Source organism: Idiotropiscis lumnitzeri, chromosome 17 (assembly GCF_059441095.1).
Source record: "Idiotropiscis lumnitzeri isolate Australia: NSW breed Sydney's pygmy pipehorse chromosome 17, RoL_Ilum_1.0, whole genome shotgun sequence".
Taxonomy (NCBI): Eukaryota; Metazoa; Chordata; class Actinopteri; order Syngnathiformes; family Syngnathidae; genus Idiotropiscis; species Idiotropiscis lumnitzeri.
Genome location: NC_142407.1, coordinates 11,798,926 through 11,820,509, shown reverse-complemented (window position 1 = coordinate 11,820,509; position 21,584 = coordinate 11,798,926). Strand labels below are relative to the sequence as shown.

The window sequence follows — 21,584 nt, the reverse complement described above, 5'->3', positions numbered from 1 at the left end:
CGTGCATGGTTGAAAATGTATACAAACCATTGTTTCACCATTATTATGAAGCTAGTTATTTTTTAAGTTGCGTAAAACAACCAAAAAGAAATGCTAAAAATCTCTCCCCAAAAATTATTTATATTTTTTCTGGGGAATGAAATTTCATGTTTTAAAGTCACACTTTCCCGGGCATTATTCTGTCAGCCATCAAGATCATTATTTCACTGGAATCAACGAACGTTTAGTGAAGTGAACATTTCTTTATTCATTTTCAACATAAAATGCCTTAATGTGTGTTCTCTGTATTCAGTCCACTCAAATAAGATCGAAATTGCATGTCTGAGTGCAAAACTGTCGCGTGTGACTCATGCTTAGGCGTCTGGCTCTGGATTTTATTTTGCTATTAAGAAAAAGGGCATTGAATGAATTTGTTCCTTGTGTATTCTTTTACATGTTCACTGCAGTGGCTGTTTATTAAATAAAATCACAACTGATTCAGATTCATGTTTGAATGTTTTTTGGTGCGTCGTACGTTCATTAAGTTTTATATTTGCCCCAAATTCCATAGTCATCTTAAATTGACGACATTTTTTTAAAAGTGATTAAAAGAATAATGTAGACCACCACGGTTAAGAATCTCATGTTGGACTAACGTCCCAAACGTTCAAAATTCTTTGACATGCTTCTTTGATGTGGCCTTTTTATTTGTGATTATATGTAGTACATTATGTTGTCCACCAGGTGTCGCTGTCGTATTTAATTCGTGGCCACATTTAAAGATTTACCAATGGTGTCGTTTAGAGACCACAGATGCAATATCTGTTTATGTGACGTCAGGTGGGACTGAAGCGCAAAAATCATTGCACAACTGAAATAAATAAATAAGCTCGGCCGTAAAATCGTCTTCCCCTTTTAAACATCCAATTTGCTTCTCGCCAAAAGTTGCTGTAAGATCTAATTTCATGCTCGGACCGTGACGGGAAGTGATCTGTCCGGTTTTGTGTTCTTTTGTCCAATTGGGAGGAGAGTTGTTGACGTAAGGGTGTTGTCATTCTGTCACTGTCAAGGTGCTAAAATACATTTACTCTATTCCGATGAGCTCTGAAAGACGTGCAAGTGCTGTAATGAATACAGTCAGAATATTGTTTCATCACAGGTTTTATTTCAGCGCTTGATGTTCTTTGGTGATGAGTTCTACTGTTAAAAGATGCCATACAAAACGTTGAACATATTCTGACGTGGATTCCAAAAATAATACAGCCGTAAAAGGGCAAGAGGCGCCGTTCTTGCCTTTCAAATAATTGTTAAAAATGTTCAGATGTTTTCTCGGCGAAGCTTTTGAAGGATGGAAATGATGTTGCTCCTACATTGTCACCGCCTATAATGGATTTATTTCATCACGAGAGAAGAATATATATTTACCCTCATGATCCGTTTTATTAGGTACACTGACATCACATGATCAGATGTCATACAAGAGCTGGATACTATATTAGAGTAGCAACATATTTCATACTTTTGATCCACTGACTGTGACATAACTACAAACTAGCGTCGCAATCATAATTATACGAAAACCAAGGGCAACGCCGACTGTGCTGGTAGGCCAGAATGGATGCTTCTGTTAAATGAAGAGGTGTGGCGTCGAGTATGGCTCGTTAGTTGGTGTGGGTGTACCTAATGAAGTGGCCATGATGTCTGGATGCATGTTGGAATGTTTTTGGTGGCTACTCGATGTTTCTACCTTTGCAAATTTACTTTTGGCTTGATCACAGCTCATTAATGGCTTCAAAGAATCAAACAGCCACAAAAGTCGAATGTCGGACGAACATCCCAGATAAATATTGTTCATGCTCCCGCATGAATGTAACCTCCGAGTTATTCTTGATCCAAACTGAGATTGATATTTTAAAAAAATGACGTTTTCTTATGTGTTATGTTGGTGTTTTATGTTTTTCTTTAGACCCGGCAACTTTCAGTGATGGCTCTGACTCGTAATCATGTATTAAACGTTCTAGTTCCTTTTTGTACTGGACTGTGTGCTGGACACGGGCACCATACGCAAGTACCGTAGTTGGTCGTACACATGCACACTGAACATACTCGTCATTTGTACTTTTTTTTTTTTTTTTCTTTCTCGGAGGTACCAACAATCCCTGATTGAGCTCAAAGCAGAGCGCAAAAGAATTTCTTCTCCCTGAACGGGTTCTCCGAAGTTGGCACGGGTGTGATCAGGGGGTCGTTGCAAGCGTGGGCGTCGCAGTACGCCATCAGGTCCGCGGCCGCTTTGGATACCTGTGGAGAGGGTCAGAGCGGTCCTTGAGCTTTTTGTTTAAAATTTCAATTATCCCGAAAAACTCAGTCAAGTCACCGTAGCGGATCTGCGGCGTACATTTCGTTTAAAAAAATCAAATATTCCGAACCCCTCACTAAAAACAGGAAGTTGTCCATCTTGAACTTTTTTTAAACACTAACAACTGCTCTTTTTCTGACGCCACCATTTGCCGGAAAAAAACCCCCCCTCACCCTTGACTGGTGTTGATAGCAGATCAGGTAATGCGTGGCCTACAGATAATTTGCGGCGATCATTTCTGATGTTTTCTGACTAAACGCCAAATTCCCTCTGCAAGGTGTTTAGTCTCCAAAGAAAATCAGAGCAGAAGCTGACACCGACTGTTTGGAATGGCTCCAACTGGAAGGATTGCCTTCAAGGTCACCAATGTCAGTGTCAACATGACGCTTTTAAAAAGACGTGCAAGAGCAACATTGGCAAAGGTATACGTTGTCTAATTTTCATTCGTTTGCTTCAATCAGGGCTAACTTGGAAGGTATAAAAAGCAGGCGTTCAAATGCGATACAGTAGCCACTCGCTTGCCAAATTCGATACATCGGAGTTCCGTGTGGCCTTACCTTTATCCTGCAGAAACTGGCCTCGATCTTCAGTTGCTCAACCAGCTTCCTGGCCTGGCCGACGCTCATGGTGCTGTTCACTGGGGTGTCTCCTTTCATTCTGAGTGCAAACGTAGCAAAAGACAGTCAAGCTTCAGGAATATACAAAAGCACTCATTTTCTTATTATTTGACCTATTTTGTTTTTTAGCCGCCATACACACGGAAGTGCAGCGTTACCTGTTTATTTATCGTTATTATTGTGCCGGTTTAAATCGAGACACAGTTCAACGAAGAGCTTCTACATACCATACACAGCTCGGCTGTGGAGCTCAACAATCTCAATCGTTACGGTCGTTGTGTCGTATTACATTCATCACCTTGTGACTAGAATTGATACAATTCAAATGCAAAACATGACACTAACAAGGCTAACTGCTTGGACTCCATTCACCCCGACCCACGGTTGAACCACAAGCAAGAATAACCACTGAGATGAAATTAGCATTCCCGCCGCACAATCCCTCCACAATGTGTCAAAAACATATCATTGTGACTGTAAGTCACGACAGCAATTCAAGAATGTCGGACCTGAGGTGACTCCATTCCATCCATTGTGGATCTTTCCCCGATTGTCTTTGCCTCCCCTCTCCAGCCTCCCATTTGTTTCCTTACCCGTTTGATATTCCTCTTCAGGTGCAATCTCCCCCCCTTCTTGTCTCCTGCTTTTGTGTCTCTCTATGTCCCTCTGTCAGCCTGTGTGTATGTTTGCGTGTGTCGGGTGGTGGTGTCAATGCAGCCGGACCCCACCCCGCACGAACGACAGGCTGGATGCGCCCCCCCCTGCTCTCAACAGTCCAGTGCACTGCAATCCCGCCACAGTAAAATCTGGAGGATCATCCCCTCTGCAGTGAGTGGTATCTACCAGATGGAGATGGAGAAGGGCGGAGGCAAAGCATTGATGAGGTTTTTCTTTAGGGGGAGGTGGTGGAACTGGCCATGTTTGTGGAGGGGGGGGAAATTTTAAAAATTGGGGAATTCATCTGCCGTGCAACAAAATGGTCTATGTGGGGGTTCAGATGTTTTTTTTCATTGTTTATTTGGGGTTTAGATGTTAATTTGGTATAGAAATACAGCGTCGTTGGTGACGTCAGCTCCAGAGGTCTGAATCATCACGCCCCCCCCTTCCCTCTCCGTCTCCTCTGTTGCTATGGGGACTGCTGCAGTCTACAATATCGCATTTTCCACCTCAGGAAAGTCTTCTCCTGGGGATTATTTTAATTCTTGTCGGCTAACACGTAACATAATTAAAAGCTGGTTGATTTTTCGCTTTAAAACAAAAGACTACGAGTTACATTTTACAATGATTATCCGAAATAATCCAAGAGGGGCTCCTGTACATCGTAAAATACTGGATAGAGTGCAAGCAAAAGAAAAAGTAACAGGTTAATACGACCAAACTATCATTTATTTGGAAGTGAATTGTGTCGGGGTGTACCGTCTATCATGTCGACCATGTTTCGTCTCTGTCAGCATAAACAAACAAAAAAAATTATATATATATAATATATATACGTATATATAAATATTATTTGTTCGCGTGAACTGGTTCTCAGAGCTTGCCGTAGCTGTTTTCGCTTGCTCTCGTAAACCATAGATATCATATTCGGGTTAGTCATGGTATTGTACGTTAATGGTACCGCCATATTGGATGTGGTAATATCGAGTGATCGTTGAAGAATTCCTATAGTTTGTCACTTGTTTTGCACGTGTATTTGAATACATGCAAATGACTTGTCTGGCGGATAAATGAAACGGGATTCAGTTACAGATATCTACGGATTTTGTGAGCCCAATTAAAATAATTGCATGAATAAATGTTATATTTACATAAAGATGATAAGCAGCTTGGATAATGTATGGATTTCATATTGTATCATATGCAAATGAAAAAATACTTTATGATCTAGCATAATATTTATCGGTATTTTATATTTAAAAAAAAAAAAAGTTTGAAAGGTATCACAATGGCACAAACGGTGAAATGGTCCGTGAGATTTTTATTGCTTCTTAAAAAAAACTGTTTATTTGTACTGTTGTAATTCCTCCAACAAACCTGTTTTCTTGTTTCTCAAGTGGTGAAGTGCAAATGGTGCAAAACGGATTATTATCATTGATATGAACTCCAACAGTCCTATAATAGTAATATGCAAATGATCCCTGATGCTATTCATTCATATACTCCCAGCATGATTAATAATGCTTAATTAAGCAGAACTTAATTACTCTCACGACACAAGAAGCCTCCGAGCCCAGAGACCCTTGAGATGAGCGAATGTCTGACTTTTCCATCCTCATTTTTGCCTTCACATTTAAACCTAAAATAAACAGCCGCACGTTCACGCCCCCTCAAATGACAGTTTTGGATAAAACCCGTGTAAAAGGTCAACAATATTGTTGACATTGTGAATCCATGCAGCAGATCGTGCACATCCCTGCCTCGAGGTTGCAGTCAATAAGAGGTTGATGTCAATAAAGATTAAACCGTATTGTTGAAAGATTTTCATTTCAGCCCATTTGGGCCATTGATTCCCTGACTGGTCGAGAGCACGGACACATTGGATGGCTTTCGAGTGAGTCGCTGAAGTGACAGGCATGAAGACAGAAATGGGCGGCGCGATTTCACTCACACCACTTAGGTCGGATTTAATGGAAGTGGGTTTTAAGTTTCAAAAAAAGGCAGGCAGCAGTGGCTAATATCAATACAACTTTATTTATATCGCGCTTTTCACAACAGCTGGAGCTGTAACAAAGCGCTTTCCACAAATTAACAGGAAATTAAAACACATGTAGACCTAATCTTTATTTAATAAGACGGTCAGGGGGATAAATGATAAAAATGATAAGTAACTGCTGCTATCATTTCATGTTTAGTAAAACAAAGATAGAGTCACAGAATAATACAATCTATATGTTAACTTAACCCCCTGATTGTACAAAAGTTAATTCCAACCCGATAGTGAATATGTCCAGTATTGATGTGCCTGCGGGGGCTTGATAACACAGTTGTAAGTACCAACTTCGTGTTACGTAATTCTAAACCAAGCAGATGTGGGTGGCATGATGCTCCAAATCATCAATTACAATTGGCTCTCTGTATTGATGGCGCAGTTCAATACTAGACTGTTGGCTCATGGTTGTTTAGGATGTTCAGAATTAATTTTTTCAAAAAATATGAACTTCATCCCTTGCTTGAAGGAACACAGACGCATAACACAAAAAAAAAAAGGCACACATGCATTTCCTTTCTCATTTTATTATTAAAAAAAGACAGTTGTTCAACGGGAACCGAACATGAGCAATGTCACCATCCGCCCATCACGTTTTGCACTGCACACTGGTCAGATCCGATTAGGGTTATTTTATTCATTTAGAATCCCCCCCCCCCCAAAAAAAGAGGAAGTCATCAGAGAAGTCTTCAGTCACACCACGAACATTGGTGCCAGTTTAATTAAAGCTGCTTTAAAAAAAAAAAACAAAAGAGAGAGGGAAAAAAAACCATTGAACTCATTCACTATCTTTGACGTCTTTAGCCGTCAATGGCAGTAAATGAGTTCAATGACATCAGCTTGTCAGTCCCATACAATGCAGTCGTGCAACCACCATGCACAGAACAGCCTGGCGTGTTGCACAACTTTTCATCCTGGATGGGAATTTGTCATTGTGCCAACCAGCTCGGAACAGGAATAACAACACAGCACATTTCAGCATACACGAACCCATTTGGAATTCCTGGACGCATGTAAAATGCAAAATGTGTGAAAAATGCAAGCTACGTGAACGACGTCAGTAGAACGTCAATATTTGCATATCACTTTATGCTACATGATTAATAGATATCGGGTTGAGGAAGAACACTTTTCTACTGTGCCCCAGTCGGTGTGGAAAAACTTGAGTTACTGCCGATATACGACTAATCGTCCCAATTTTTTTTTTTGAAAAAAAAACGTATGCTGAATGTTAATCGATCCAAACTGCGCTGAACAAACCTGCTCTGTTTTGATGCCACTTTTCAGACTCCTTAACCCGATGCACGTTCAAATCTGGCATGATTGTTCAATTCGTTTCCTCTGCTCCCAATGATGTTTTTGATTGATTTTCTTACTGTGGGCAACGCATGGCTCCGATGGGAATGCCGTGTTCTCGGTGTGCAAGTTAATGAGCTGGCGAGTTGCTTTCCGACCTTTGACTTTTCTTATGATAATTAATTACATGCTGAACAAACCTCAATCACGAATGTCTGCTACGTCAAAACATCTGCAGTAATAGACATATGTAAAAAAAAAAAAGTGTCCTTTTCTCCTCCTAATACCACTGAAACGAGCAAATGGCTTCGAGGCAGCGACACTTTCAGCGAGTGGATCCTTTGCAAACCTGCGCCGCTTTTGTGATAAATTTGACATACAAAAAAAAAAAAGTCTTGAGTGATATAGCAGCATTGTATTTGTCACAGTGCACGGGAAATAATTCGGTTAAAACATTGCTCAAATAGAATGACCGGCAGTATGAAAAGCGAGACAGTCGGAAAGGAGGGGAGCGCATCATTTAATAGGTAATATCATTTTCAGGCAAATTATTCATGTCAGAACTGAATTCTGCTTTTTAGCTAATTTAGTTTTTTTTTTGGGACTTCCAATATTCATCCTCATGTTGGAAAACCATTGGCTGCAAATGTGATATTTGGTACAGAAAATAACACATTGATTCAAGATAGGCAAGAAGAGGAAGCAATGCACTGGTTTACAAAGTTCTCAAAAACACGTCAACACCTTGCAAATCTTTACAAATGCAAAACAGATTTGTTCGAGACGGCGGCCCAAAGAGAATATCTCGACAGGAGGTTCATAAACCATGAAATTAAACAACTTCCTTCGACAACCATTTGCATATAACGTCTATAAAAATCATGAAGTGATGATGAGAAGCTTTTTCATTGCTGTCTAAAAGCGAGGGAAGACTCCGATTGTTTGTTTGCTTTTGATGTCTCGAAAGCTCTGATCAGAAGAACGGTCATGTAAAATCAATACCGAACACGATGAGGAAACGTAACAGTAGAAAAATATATGCAACCTATATAAAAGTGACATTATTAATAAAAATAATAAAAAATAAATAAGTATTCCTCAGTCATTTTTATAACAATGACAATGGAGGAGCACATTGTACAAGGCGAAAGAAACCGAAGGCATTTTTTTTGTATAAATCGGATGAAATTACATGCCAGGCTTTGTATTGTGTGCCTAATAAATTCCCACTATTTGCGAAATAATCAGCAATAGTTAAGTGCAATATTTTTATGAGACGTATACAATTCATTTATTTATTTATTTGAATTCTTCAAGTAATACCACAAACATATTGGCCACAAAATGCTTGCGAGAGCGTACTCTCGTGACTGTTAGCCCAATTTGTTGATTTGAACTAACTATAATCAATAAGATTTTACTAGGATCACGTGTCCACGTTGGATAATCTAAAAAAAAAAAAAGGATTCACATTATGCAATTATTTTACCATCATTTTTGAATTCAGAAGAAAATGGCCTGTCGTAAGAAACTGCAACAATTGATTCCAGCAAAAATGTCGTTCTTCCTTTTTCATTTTGGAATAGAGCGCACAGTGTGTCGTATCGGTTTAGAAAATGTGCAAAATAATTATCGTGCCTTATGAGCAGCTCGGAAATTATCACTTGTGCACCAGATAACAAATTCTTTCTATAAAATCCGTTTCGAGTATAAATACATGGACTCACAACAGGAAGCAACTACTGTCGGCCTATATTTGGCAAACTCCTGCCGGCCAGAAGCTAAATGCGGTCAACGCTAAATACTTTATAGCCCAACGTTTTGATATCACAAAGGAGACTAAATGTGTCCTCTTTCTGTAAAAACGTCATGTGTTTCGTTTTTTTTTTTTCCTTTCTGACATAAGACCAAGAAGACATATCGTAATAGATGCTGAATGGACCTGATTAAGGCCTCCACCGTCACAGTAGAAGAAGCGTTCACAGTGAATCTTGGTGCCTTTCTCGAATCAAAGCAAAGCCTTCATAATACAGTGATGCATAGTCACGAGGGCCAAAGTCAAGTCAAGATAATAAGGCAGGAGAAGGGCAAAATACAAAACAACGGGCACAAAACTCACGGTTGGGGCTCATTCACAAAAGAAAATCGCAAGCATACTTGTTTTACGGGGTGTTAAGAAGAGGAACATGGAAGCGCCCTTGTCAATGCGTTGTAAAAATTTCAAATGGCTCTTTGACTCTCCTCTGCTATGCAACAACACATTGGAGTGGAAATTTTCACCAAAGACATGAGTTAAGTTCAAACATTTTTTTTTTTTTTTTTTACAAACAAAATATTCAGTGTGAGTGAGGACACAATTAGCATTTGTCTTGCAAAATTCTTGATACAACACTTGTATTAGCTCGTATATTCGTCAGGTGTACCTAATAGCCATCCGCATTTCCTAATCACGTCACAAACCAACAAACTCAGTTATTCAATGTACTGAAGATGCACCGATACAGTGCATAATCAACCATCCCGTTTATCACGTCACTTCACTTCACAAAAATCTTGCAATCATTTTAATGAACTGTGCAGTTAAGGAGGATGTTATTGAAATGGTTTTGTGGTTCGTGGTTTCTTCTACAATATATCTCCCAGATGAATGCTACATTTCTGTATGAGGTCCATGAGGCATATTCGACATGACAGCGTGATGAACAGTTTTGGTAAAGTGCATTGCAATCATGTGGATGTTGCTACATGTTGGAAAGTTTTGCATTAATGCCAATGCAATTTTGCATGCAAGTATGGCTTCTGCCAGGCGACGGTTACGTTTATGTTCCAAGTGACCATGGCGGTACCGTTTGCCCAAAATGTAGCGCGTCATGGGAATTTAGCCGTTTTTTTCTGACAGTTTGTCTATCCATGACAGGTCGTATGAGGAGGGCACTACGAGTCGCGGAGGCTCAAAGGCGCACTATTGTTTCGGTTCACCACGGACGGCAGTATGGATGGGGTCCGTCCCGTTTGTCACGTCCGGTTTTTGGCTGAAATGCGAACACCATGCAGCGTTGGCGCTCCAGAGTCGGCATCAGCACTGAAAGTGGCCGTGCGTACGACTGCTCAATAAATGTTTGATCATTTAATTTTCTGTTAATTCACTATAATCGAACCCGCTATTTGCACAGTATGTTCCTGCTCTCAGTGAGAGCGTTTTCGGAACAGGTATGCAGGCATTGTATGCATCTTAAACAAATGGCTTATCTTTAGAAGAGTTGCAGGTGGTGATTGTCACACGTTTGCCCGTCCCCCAATCTTGCTTTGTCAATGATGGCCTGAAAACGGGGCTGCAGAGGCCACCTGGAACGTAACGTAAACGTAGCCATGATCGTGTTTGTGTGGTTGTTCATGTAAATGAGAGGAAGAAATAGGAAGAGGCATCAAGGGGTAAAAAAAAAAAAATAAAAATCTCAGTACAATGTTCCATCTAAATTGGCACATAAACTATGAACAGCGTACTGGATGATCAAGTTAAATAGCTACTTACATGATGTCATGTATCAGTTTGTCTCATGTTTCACAGTATAAAAGTGCACTAACTGCCAAACGTACCGTCGTTTTCCCAACGTAATAACATCAAATTCCGTCCCCTCACACCTGGGTCTCCACGCCATCAAGTTTAGGCATCAGGATGCGAGGAGTCACCCCGGAGTTGAGGTCCCTCTCAAACTCCAAAAGCTGCCCCATGAAGTTTAGATTTGGGGACACCACAGGACGACGGCTGCGCACGTATTTGTAGGCGTCCGTCATTGTCATGAGGGTGTGCTTCATTAGGTAGGCGATGACGATGGTTGCGGAACGGGACACGCCTGCTTGGCAATGCACCAACACACCTTGCCCACTCTGATATGCTTCCTCTGTGGATGAAAAAAAAAAAATACGGGTAATGTCACTTTTATATAGTCAATCCGTCAGAAGACACAAACTCACTTATACGCACTTTTTGATCACAAAACTGCAATACACAACACTATCTATCAATGACTCCCCCCCCAACCCCTCTCTAGTCCGCTATTATGGCGCAACTGCAAAATGAGATGTGGTGGCACCTTGACGTGGCTGTAATGTCGCACCGCAATCCCCAACTCCACCTCCATATGTGCTAGTCTGTGTCTCCTATATGCTCTTAATTGATATATGCCCGTTTTTGTTTCGGAGCTTCACATAAGACAGCTACAGTCAAACAAGCATTTTTGACAGTCAACTTTAAATTAGTGTAACCGTCTCACCAATGAACTCAAAAACCTCCTCAAAATATTGTCGAAGGTTCTGTTTGCTGTTGTCTGTTGCCGGCAGCCTTTTGTAGTGCAGTCCTGATTTGAGGTGGTAGAGGGGAAGGTGCGTGGTCACGTTAACCACGTAGCCGATGTTGAGGTGCAGCAGCAGATCCAGGTCTTGAGCGTCCCTTTCATTTCCAAGAAACAAGAAAGGCAGGATGGCACTGACCACGGCGTTCTCCGCATCAGGAGTCATCGCGGACTCATCAGACAGGGAGGCAGGCAGCGAAGAGGACAGTGGTAGAGAAAGGTGCACTGGAACAAGACAAGATGACATCTTGAGAGAATTGAACAATTTGGACACTCAAATTTTCTGGAAAAATGTGCCTTTAGAAAAGGGGTGTGCAAACTTTTGGATTGCCGGGCCACAATGAGTTCTAAAATTTGACAGAGGGGCCAAACCAGGCGCAGATGGATGGTGTGTTTTGGTAACCTCACCTCATCAGAGTGAACAAAAACCTTACAACAATATATATGTATTTGGAAAAAACGCAGTATTTAAAAAATGGTTTATTCATTGAATTTTTTTCAAGTTTGGCGGGACGGAATCAAAACGTTTAATGGGCCGCATGTGGCCCCCCGGCCGTAGTTTGCCCACGCATGCTTTAGAAGGTCTAATGGCTATCAAAAATGACATCACATGACAGGCTGCACAAGACCTAGCGCTCTCTTTTAATTGTTTTGGGCACTATGATGTCATTTATAGAACATATTGCGAAGAAAAGTTTGGACTTGACTTCCCTTTTAACACAGGACCACGTTTGTATATATAGAAGCATACCGCATTACCAGGTAGGATTTATTCCTCAAGTAAAGTTTCTCATGTATTATGATCCTGAACACAGAATGAGGGTAAGAGTCTTACTTCTGCTCTTCTCATTTTGCTCTCGGTTGAGAGAGTTCAGAGCCAAGTGAAGGGACTGGGCCGATGGTAGAGAATGTCCGCCGTCCCGCTCTCTCTGCCAGGGTTTGGGTTTGATGAGTGTGCTGGGAGCGGACGGTGGAGGCGAAAAGGAAACCGGCGACGGTGGGGAAGGGGAGCGAGGTGATGGAGAACAAGGATATGGTGTGTCTCGATTGTGCTCAAGAGTGCCGGCCATTCCTACGTTGTCGGCTTTATTGAGAAGCCTTCCGAGCGAGCTCCGTGGTTCGTCATATCCCGCTCCTGACCTGCAGCCCATAAAATCCAGAGCGGCCATCTTGTCCTGCTGTAATCGTCGCCGGCCAGCATGGTCAGTCAGATGAGACTGCGCGTACTCTTGGAGGTTCTCACAGTCTAGACGGATGAGCCCAGTTCTTTTGCTTTCATTTTGGATCTGTCTTGATGTCGTCTTCCCAACTCCGATTCCAATTCCGGCACAGTGATTCTCTTGGGCTGAAGAATGGGTCATCTTTCTCGCCAGTTCTTCAGGCCAGATAGTTCGTACGCTGTAGTCATCATCGTCCGCTTGAAACATAGTCGCCGAGTGAGGTGCTCCAATGCTTCTTCCCGGGGGCTTACCTCGGCGAGGGTTGAACGTGACCACGATGGGGTCGCTGCTACAATAGCTACAAGTGGAGCTACCTGTGTGAGAGGCTTTGGGATTGCAGCCTGTGACACAGCTTTGTATTGCCCGAAGAGGGGCGGACGAGGATATCGGGGTACAAGGCAAACATCCCCCAACCATTTTCTTCCGAAGAATAGCAGGGCTCTCAAAGTTTCCGGCCTCGGTGGCGCAGGTAGCGCAGCGAAGAGGTTTGAACAGGCTTGATCGGTGCTCAGACACAGTGCTGTTGGTTGAGGAAGTGTTCGAGGTGGAGGCGGTGGAGAGACACCCACCGAAATTTCTCAAGCCCATTTCTTTGCCTCCTTTCTTGACTGCACCAACGTTATGAACGCAAGAAAATGAGGTGGAAGAGCTACCTCCAACTCCTTGGCAACTGGAGGCATGTCCTTTAGACCCTCGGCATCGGAACAACCTCCAGCAACCGCATCCGAAGGGGTGGGTGCAGTCGATGGTGCAGGTGTGGTCAGGACTGGGGAACCCGCCTGTGTGGGAAGTGCACGGGGACAGGGGAAGACCATGAAGAATATGCGGACGCTGATCTCTGTGGCGGGATGGGCGAGGTTGGCTAAATTGTTGGAAGGAGACGGGGATGTGCGACGGTTGAGGAGGAGAGGAAGAGGGATGGTTGGAGTTTAGGATGGCAGCATGCGGAACAGGGACGGAATTGTGGTGGTAGGGAAGACTGTGATGCACGGTGCCCAGCTTGGAACTTTTGTGATCCAGCAAAGGGAATTCAGGATCCGGCCTTTTCAGAGGGAAAGTTGTGTTTTCGTTGTCTGTCACATCCCTGAGGTTGTACTGCTGCGCCTGCGCCGGGACAAACTGCAGGACTCCGGCGCCGGATGACGACAGCTGACCGTGTCGACTTCGCTGTGATTTGTGTTCACCTCCACCTGACCGCTCGGCGCCACCGATTCTTCTCTCAATCTGATCTGAATATGAAGGGGCGCATTTTCCCCGCGTACTCTTTCCACTTCCGCTCCGGCCAAGGGAGTTGCTGATTCCTGCTTTCCCGCCTTTGTCCAGAGTCAGTCTGATATCAATCGTGTGTGTGTGGGATGGCAATCGTGGGCTGAGCGTTACGGTTCCGTTGCTGTGGCAGTGGCTTGGGACATTTCTGTAACCCGGCGGTACAATGGAATGGTCCCCCGGGGGTTTCTGTCCTCGGGAAGATCTGCGTTTGCATTCCAAAGTCAGAGATTTACAGGTGGGGGAGTAGAAATGAGGCTGAGAAAAGTGAGGACGAGGAGCACGGGCGATTTGTCCATTGGAAGTGGCGGATATCTGAGACGAGTGATGTGAAACGGCTTGAGGGGAAGCCTCACACAAGGCTATGTTTTTAGGCCGCTGGATGACCACTATGCGTTCGTCGAGAGGAAGAGGAGGCATCTGGCTTCATGGGAAGCTGTCCAGTAAGGAGGAAGAGAGAACAAGGAAGAGATTAGCCACAACAATACGGTGCTTAGATTAAAAACATCAATCAGAATATGGGTCGGACTTTAAATCCCATTTGTTTGGTCCCAAATTACGACTAATGCCTTTTGGCCTTGAAATATTTAAACATCGCCCATTGCCGTTTGATTGTAGGCACAACTGGTCAATTATTTATGAAATATAAAGTCAAACCCCAAAAGCGCCACCGACAACACAGGAGTGGAAACGTTTTCAGTATGTTTTTCACCAGTCCCCTCTGGTATGTGAGGCGTTTGAAAACATACCAAAATGTCACATCTCGGATTGAACAAGAACTTGTCTCGCGTATGCTTTCATCATTGGCTGCCAACGTCTTGACCTTAAAACGGAGAACATCGAAGTGAGGAACTGCTCTCGTTGCCAAATCCATTTCAATCGGCACATCTGGTTTTTGACTCGCTTACACCAGGGCCACGTGCCAGAAACCGAATCCTCCTCTATATATCTAAAAGGTTGGCATCTCAGCAACGCAGGGCGCCACTATAATGAAATAATAAATCCAAAAAAGGGCGAGAGTATGTTCATCAGGATTGCAATTGGCTTCTTAAAAGCTGATTTACAAACATTGCGATGGACTTGCAACAACCTTCATCCCTCAGAGGACTCATCAAGTCTTAGCGAGACACATTTGCTGACGTCAACTAGAAAGCCACGGCCAATGATGAACGACTCCTCCTGAACAAAATGGACGGTGTCGAAGATGTGCCACACACAAGCGGTCAATCAGAGATGTACATTTGTCTTTGTCTACAGCAAACAGGCGACGACGTATACAACAATTCAACTTTTTTATCAACATGACACTGCACAAAGCAGTGATGGGTAAAATGAAGCTTCAAATCTGCTTCATGAACCAGTTGTAGTATTTTTGGACTCCTGTAGATGGCGCTCTTTGTTCAACATTGGGCTGAAATGCATTTTTTAAACCCGTTATTTAAACCAATAGTGCCATCTAGTGGACTCAAAAATACAACAACTGCTTCATGAGGCAAATTTGAAGCTTCATTTTCCCATCAGTAGCACAAAGCAGTAATCGATCACAGCTCATTAAAAGGCAACTTTTGTATTTATTTGAGCCATTTAATCAGCACAATCGTCGTCATTAACATTTAACGACTCATTGGTACAGTACACCACAACAGAAAAAAAATAAAAAGACCCTGATGAACACACTCGCTGATGAATTTTTAATGACTCCACAACTCATGAATCTGTTGATTTAACACTTTAACTTCTTTTAACCACATTAGTGGTTGGGTGCAGTTGGGTGCAAATCTTGAGCCTCAAGTGCTCATTTTCCTGCTGGTTGAGCTTCTTTTTTTTTTTTTTTTTTTTTTAAATGCCTGAACTTGAATCTTTGTGTTTGTGGTCAGATGTTAATACCTGCTTTTCTCTCATGTTCACATTCAAATTGAATTCGAGAAGAGTATCATAATAATGATGTCTCTCTGAATTTTTAATGATGGAATAGTAGTCCTTCATTTTTATAAAGCACAATTTATCAACGATTTAGCTTATACTTTACTCTGAAATGAAGGAAATTCACGGTTTAATGGTTACTTAAGACATATAATTTTCATAAAAATCAGGATTTTTATTGTCAGATTAAAACATGACACTAATTATTCGAGATTGTTGCCACTTGGTTCTATACATTAATGAAGGTTATGTGCAAAAAAAAAATAAATAAAAAAATAAGAAAATATTCTCTTTTTTTTTTTTGGCCAAATTGACCTATCCTATATTTCTTCCAATTTCAGCATGTGTGTTCATGGGGTTATTTTTTTTATTTATTTTTTTTCCCACTTGGGGTCATATTCAAAATGAATCTCACATGGAGTGTAAGACCCAGGGGAAATGTGGATAGCGGAGAATAAACAGGGAGACGGATAGTATCACAGTGTAAAACACAGAACAGGGGAAAATAAACAAATCCCAAATAGTCGAGGGGGGGGGGTGCCCTTGATCCCCACACGAAACAGATACCGACCCAAAGAGAAGTCAACCTGATCGTTCGTATCCTCATGCACACAGTCTGTCGATGGCGTCCTCATCTTTTGTTTTTTTTTTTCTTTCCTTTTTCAGTTTAGCCTGTGGTAGAGGGGGCGGGGGTTACATTGACCCAGATTTGTCATGGTGGAAGCCGCTATCGCTCTGATCACCGCTCTCTCACACATTGTCACTGAAGGCCGGCTAGTGGCCCTTTCACTCCCTCATAGCTGAAGATTCAGCAGACAGTCGTCGTCACTAAGACAAGGAACACACCAAAAAAGGGAAAAAGACAATCCGAGCATGCTTTTAGTTTCTTTGGCTCATGTGGCGCAGTGATGCAACTGAAGTTGGGTGGATACAATTTTCATTATTTGAGTGGATAACAAGAAGAGTTATCTCAGTTACGGATTGATTTACACGCACACACGGTGTAATTCATAGCAATGTGACTTTTAAGTTTTGAAATGTGGCGTGTGGAGTCCCGCAGGGATCCGTTCTTGGTCCTCTATTGTTTAGCTTCTGCTTGGTGAGACATGAATGTACATTTAACATTACACCATGACATAACACTCTCAAATATTCCATTTTTTAACAGTTACGGGCCACATTAATGGTGGAAAAACATTTTGATTTATTTCCTCCTTTTCACCCAAAAATTGAACAGTAGACATTTTTGTCCGATTGTGTGTTACATCTCTGATGGAGTCAATCAAAAGAGTCTCTTTTATGTTTGTATTTGCAGCGCTCGTGGCGCAGCTCTTGAATTAATCGACATAGTCTCTGTTCCTAATATTGTGTATCGTTCCAAGATTTGCAAAGACAAAAGTGCGGCATCTGTCAATGCGGCCTTTACTGGTATGCTGCCCCCAAGAAAAAAAATATCGCTCCGCTTTGATGATGTCTGAGTTCCCCACAAGAATCTGAAGGCTGAAGGATTTCTTTTATTAATTTGATTTTATTGCTTTGACTGAGACAGAAGGAAGTGCACAACTACAGTGATTATCTCTGAGCGCCGTAGTCATCGTTGCTGATTTATCGTTGTGTCAAGTGTGCCTTCAAAGATGGTGCATTGTTTTTCGAGAGGGTAGGGGGGGGCGGATGGGGGGTTGTTGTGGGAGCTTTTTGGGAACCGATGCTTATCTGGCTGTAAAAGATTAAAGACAATCGTCTGCCTGCAGGCGAAATACATTACAAGTACCTGAATTCACCTAGCATGAAACAAATAGTACAAACGTCGTGACTGCAAATTGCAAAGACCAAGAATGTGGGAAATCAATAATGGAAGACGTTTTTTTTTTTTTGTTTTTTTTAAACAACACACGAATAGTTCATTAAATCACATTGGAGACTTTTTGAGACGTGTGAACTGGCATTAATCATCTGGGCGTGATTACTGGTTCAAACAGCTGCTGCAAAATGTCTTACAGGTGATTCCAACCGGCCCAAAAATTGTGCAGATGGAGCAGCTGTTGCAACGCAAAAAAAAAAAAAATCTGAACTTTCAATATATTGATGTGGTTTAAGCGACTTACTGTACACACCTTTTAATACTTTTGGAAGCAAGTGTCCAGTATATCCCACAGTCTTGAATTTCACCACAACGCTAATAAAACATCTGGAAGAAAGATATTTACATGTGCTCGTAGAAAGCTTTGCACCGACACCGGCGTCACGGCATCGTGTCAGGTCTCGACCCAAACATTTCACGAGTTCAACTGCAGTGGGATTCTTTGTTGAAGGGCAAAGAAAATCGGTAAAAATGTAATATAAATGGTAATAAAAGCCTGTGCACCGTTTGGCTCCTGGCCAAAATGGATTTGGATCAGACATTGCATCCTGAATGTCTTTAACGATTTGGTTCCCAGCATGTTAGAAGCGCTCGCACTGTACATCTTTCAAGTCATTGAAGTCGAAAGCGGAATGTCGAAACCCAATCAGCAGTGCTCAACATCTAGTGAGCAACGGACGCACATAATCTGCATCAAGTGCACTCTTGATGATGCAAAAGTGCAAATGTTGACATGTTGAGGATCTCGACAAGCATATAAAAAAATGCGCCAGGCAGGCTGAGCAACAAAATGGGAAACCGGCGTGTTTGCAGCCTCCGAGGTGCGGCGAATCCATTCGGAGTCATTTTTAATGATGGCCGCCATTAATCATACCATCGACTTGCAATTCAAAAGTCTTGATAATCACACAAGGACCATTTTGTCCATTCTCATATCGGAGTAGGCGGCATACCCGGGAGATTTACTGATAATGATTATCATCTTTACTTCAGAATGTGAAATTGCAACATGGTTCGCTATGGCTAAGCTAAATATTTGGAACGAACGTCACAGGCCAGTTTCTGAATGTGTTATGATAATCACTCTTGTTTCGCTGCCTCATCAACGCTCGTGCCCCCACAACAAGCGAGAGGAAGTCAGGATAATTACATCACTTCATCGCCACCCTCCGCAGACAATGTGATGACCAACTCTCGTTCTCGCCTCGTATGTACAGTCATCACCACTGCTGATCGGTATAATCTCACCAAAACGGAAAAAAAAAAGGGGGCACATTTTATTCCCACAGAGAGTTCTGATTGGTCTAATCCGTGTGCATGTTCATAAGAAGAAGCAAAAAGAGTGGCCTGATATAGACGACTAAGAATAGCTACAGAGGAAAAGCTCCTTAGAAAATAAATGGTGGAATTTGAGTCCTCTGACAGATAAAAAAAAAAAAAACTCGCAGTATGCTTTAAAGAATAATCTTAGTCTTTTGAAACCCCGCTGTCATGCTTAGTTATTTTGAGTTATTGAAATGGCTCGACAGTTTAATCAAAAATAGTTTACGCTTTCAACAAAGTGCTCCCATCCCTTAAATATGTTGATGATGATACTTCTGATCCAAAAAAATTGGGATGTTGAGCAAAACGGAATAGAATGATTTCGCAAGTCCTTTTCAAAATATATTCAGCGGAATACACTGCAATGGCAAGATATTTAATGTTCAAATTGCGGAGAGATTTTTTTTTTTCTTTGGCGTTCAAATGTTAATTCATTTTAAAGTTGATACATGCAACACATTTAAAAAAAAAGATGGGACACAGGCAACAAAAAACTGGGAAAGCTGAGAAGCGCTAAAATAATTAAAAAAAGACCTTTTTTTTCCCAACATGGAACAGATTAATGAGCTAATTGGAAACAGGTGAAGGAGCGGGTGGAAAAGGGAGCTGTGGTCTGATGAGTCCACATTAATTCATTTTTTCATTTTTATTTATTATTTTTTTTTGTTTGTTTGGTAAATCTTGAATGTCGTGTCCTCCTGACTAAAAAGCAAAAGGGCCAGCTGGATTGCTATCAGTGCAAAGTTAAAAAAGCCAGCATCTGTGATGCTATTGGATTGTTTTAGTGCCCATGGCACGAGTAACGTGCACATCTGTGAAGACGCCATAAATGCTGAACGGCACACACAGGTTTTCAAGCAACATATGCTGCCAGTTACAGTTTATCGTTTACAAACTGTAAATATCTTGTCTTTGTAGTGTAGTATTCCGAATTAATTTGCGTTTTACACACCCGAACTTCATATGTGTCATTTTATATTGGCACATAGACTAAAAGCACATCATTTCAAACAGCTCAGCAAAAATAAAACAGAAATTAATTTTCGGTTCTGAGTGTTCCGCCCAAGTGTGTGCATATTTTTTTTTAAAGAAATTTCCTGCGTTTTACATGAAACGACAGCACTGTCCATTGAAGCGAACACATTTAGCTCATTTTTACACATCCGCTAGGTGTCGCACTACCTGATTTTCCAGTATTAATGGCACGCTCATCGTATTCGAACCTTTTACCATGTGGACAGAATCAAGCTGCTGTGCGTCCTAAAACCTTCAATTAATTAAAAAAAAACTAATTATGATGAATTAAAAAAAAAATGCACATGATTACTGCCATTCTTCGGTGAACAATAGTCATGAGTTCAAAATGTAGCACGCTTGCAACGTTGAATATAGAAACAATAAGGTGCGATACACAAAGAATTGTGTAGATGTGCGGTGAATAGAACCCCCCCCCCATCATCTTGCAACACCCCCACTACCCCAGATGTCACATAGCTGACAAACACTTAGCGCACGCAGCCTGCAAGGCCGACCGAAAGCGGACGTTGTCGCTTCGACGGAAAAAAGGGAACGACTTACATCAAAAGAGGAACTCGTGGAATGTAGTCGTCATTTATATGCAGCGTCACCACTCGTCTTCATGCCTGTGCTGGTGCCGATGGATCTGGTCTGATCCAGATGTGTGTGGCACCGAGGCTGTCCGCGCGCTCGCGTGGTCATGGGGCTACCAAAAAAATTATAACAAAATAAAATGAACGGCTACTTTGAAAAATATAAATCCATTTAGTTTGGATGAGCGGGGAACGAAAAAATTCGGCATGTGGAGCGCTTGCTTTGGCCAAGTGAGTGTGTCAAAGTGAGCTGCGGCGCGTGCGTGGCATGCACGCCCGCGCGCGTTTGTGTGTGCGTTTGTGTGTGCAGGGAGGTGGGCTCTTTTGTCTCCGCTGTGCATGACATCATCTCAGGCCAATGGGGGAGCGCACGAGATCAAGAGTCATTTACATCATCCGATTTTTTTTTTCTTGCTCTTTCGGTTCAATATCTCAGAATACGGTGGATTCCCATTCATTTAAATTTCTAATTGGCAGCAAGGTGTTGACAAAAGTACGGAAGCGTATCGCTGCCACACCAGAAAAAACAACTAAAACCCCAAAACACCAGAAAAAAAAAAATAAAAACAAAAAACACCAACCTAGCATGTAAAAACGTGAACCATATCCTGTAAGAACTTGCATGAAAAATATCATGTAAACTTGTGAAAATTTTCATTATCATTTGAAGACGTGAATATTAATCATGTGAAAAAATATCACGTAAATATGTGAAAATGATCACGTAAAAAACGTCAAATCTGAAACCGAATGAATAACGCGGCGCATTTAAACGACTCGATCAAGTTCTATTTCATGCTTGGGTTGAGACATGAAGAGATTTTACAGTTATTAAGAACAGTGGATGGCAAGCGTACTCTCAGAAGAAAATTTTCTCTCTTCAATATCTCTATTAATTAATCCATCCAGATCTCAACTTCAACAGACTTCACCCTTCTCTCTATTTTCTTTTCCAACAAAGAGTTTTTTATCATTTTCTGTGGAGGTTGGATATAGTAACAAGCCTATATGACAAAGCAGGAGTAACAAATGTAGGAGTAAAAGTAAAAAGTAACAAGAAAAATAAATAAAATT

At 41.7% G+C, this 21,584-nt stretch overlaps 2 protein-coding genes across 6 annotated transcripts; both read right to left on the bottom strand.

Moving 5' to 3' along the window:
• Positions 1 to 1,122: 1,122 nt before the first annotated feature.
• gng3 (guanine nucleotide binding protein (G protein), gamma 3) lies at positions 1,123 to 3,777 on the bottom strand. 2 transcript variants are annotated; one of them, XM_088279164.1, is made up of 3 exons: positions 3,546 to 3,777; positions 2,893 to 2,992; positions 1,123 to 2,277 (listed from the first exon to the last, which is right to left on the bottom strand). In XM_088279164.1, the coding sequence occupies exons 2-3, from the start codon at positions 2,989 to 2,991 to the stop codon at positions 2,149 to 2,151; spliced, it is 228 nt and encodes a 75-aa protein (XP_088135290.1). In that variant the 5' UTR covers position 2,992; positions 3,546 to 3,777; the 3' UTR covers positions 1,123 to 2,148. The 2 variants fall into 2 exon arrangements, with proteins under 2 accessions (XP_088135290.1, XP_088135289.1); XM_088279163.1 differs by lacking the exon at positions 3,546 to 3,777 and adding an exon at positions 3,462 to 3,509.
• A 1,746-nt stretch (positions 3,778 to 5,523) lies between these two features.
• On the bottom strand, positions 5,524 to 20,772 carry LOC148320274 (uncharacterized). 4 transcript variants are annotated; one of them, XM_088279160.1, is made up of 5 exons: positions 20,479 to 20,772; positions 16,288 to 16,388; positions 12,143 to 14,229; positions 11,230 to 11,532; positions 5,524 to 10,857 (listed from the first exon to the last, which is right to left on the bottom strand). In XM_088279160.1, the coding sequence occupies exons 3-5, from the start codon at positions 14,211 to 14,213 to the stop codon at positions 10,592 to 10,594; spliced, it is 2,640 nt and encodes an 879-aa protein (XP_088135286.1). In that variant the 5' UTR covers positions 14,214 to 14,229; positions 16,288 to 16,388; positions 20,479 to 20,772; the 3' UTR covers positions 5,524 to 10,591. The 4 variants fall into 4 exon arrangements, with proteins under 4 accessions (XP_088135286.1, XP_088135284.1, XP_088135285.1 ...); XM_088279158.1 differs by lacking the exon at positions 16,288 to 16,388; XM_088279159.1 differs by lacking the exon at positions 20,479 to 20,772 and having other exon boundaries at positions 16,288 to 17,296.
• Between the last annotated feature and the right edge of the window lie 812 nt (positions 20,773 to 21,584).

Bases quoted from the DNA above. Each gene is read 5' to 3' on its own strand.
- gng3 (XM_088279163.1), bottom strand. From the start codon at position 3,481: ATGGAATGGAGTCACCTCAG. The intron at 2,993-3,461 runs GTCCGACATTCT...GTTTGCACTCAG, and splicing joins ATGGAATGGAGTCACCTCAG to AATGAAAGGAGACACCCCAG. The intron at 2,278-2,892 runs GTAAGGCCACAC...CCCTCTCCACAG, and splicing joins CCAGTTTCTGCAGGATAAAG to GTATCCAAAGCGGCCGCGGA.
- LOC148320274 (XM_088279160.1), bottom strand. From the start codon at position 14,213: ATGCCTCCTCTTCCTCTCGACGAACGCATAGTGGTCATCCAGCGGCCT. The intron at 11,533-12,142 runs GTAAGACTCTTA...GTCTTGTTCCAG, and splicing joins GCAAAATGAGAAGAGCAGAA to TGCACCTTTCTCTACCACTG. The intron at 10,858-11,229 runs GTGAGACGGTTA...TTTCATCCACAG, and splicing joins GGAGGTTTTTGAGTTCATTG to AGGAAGCATATCAGAGTGGG.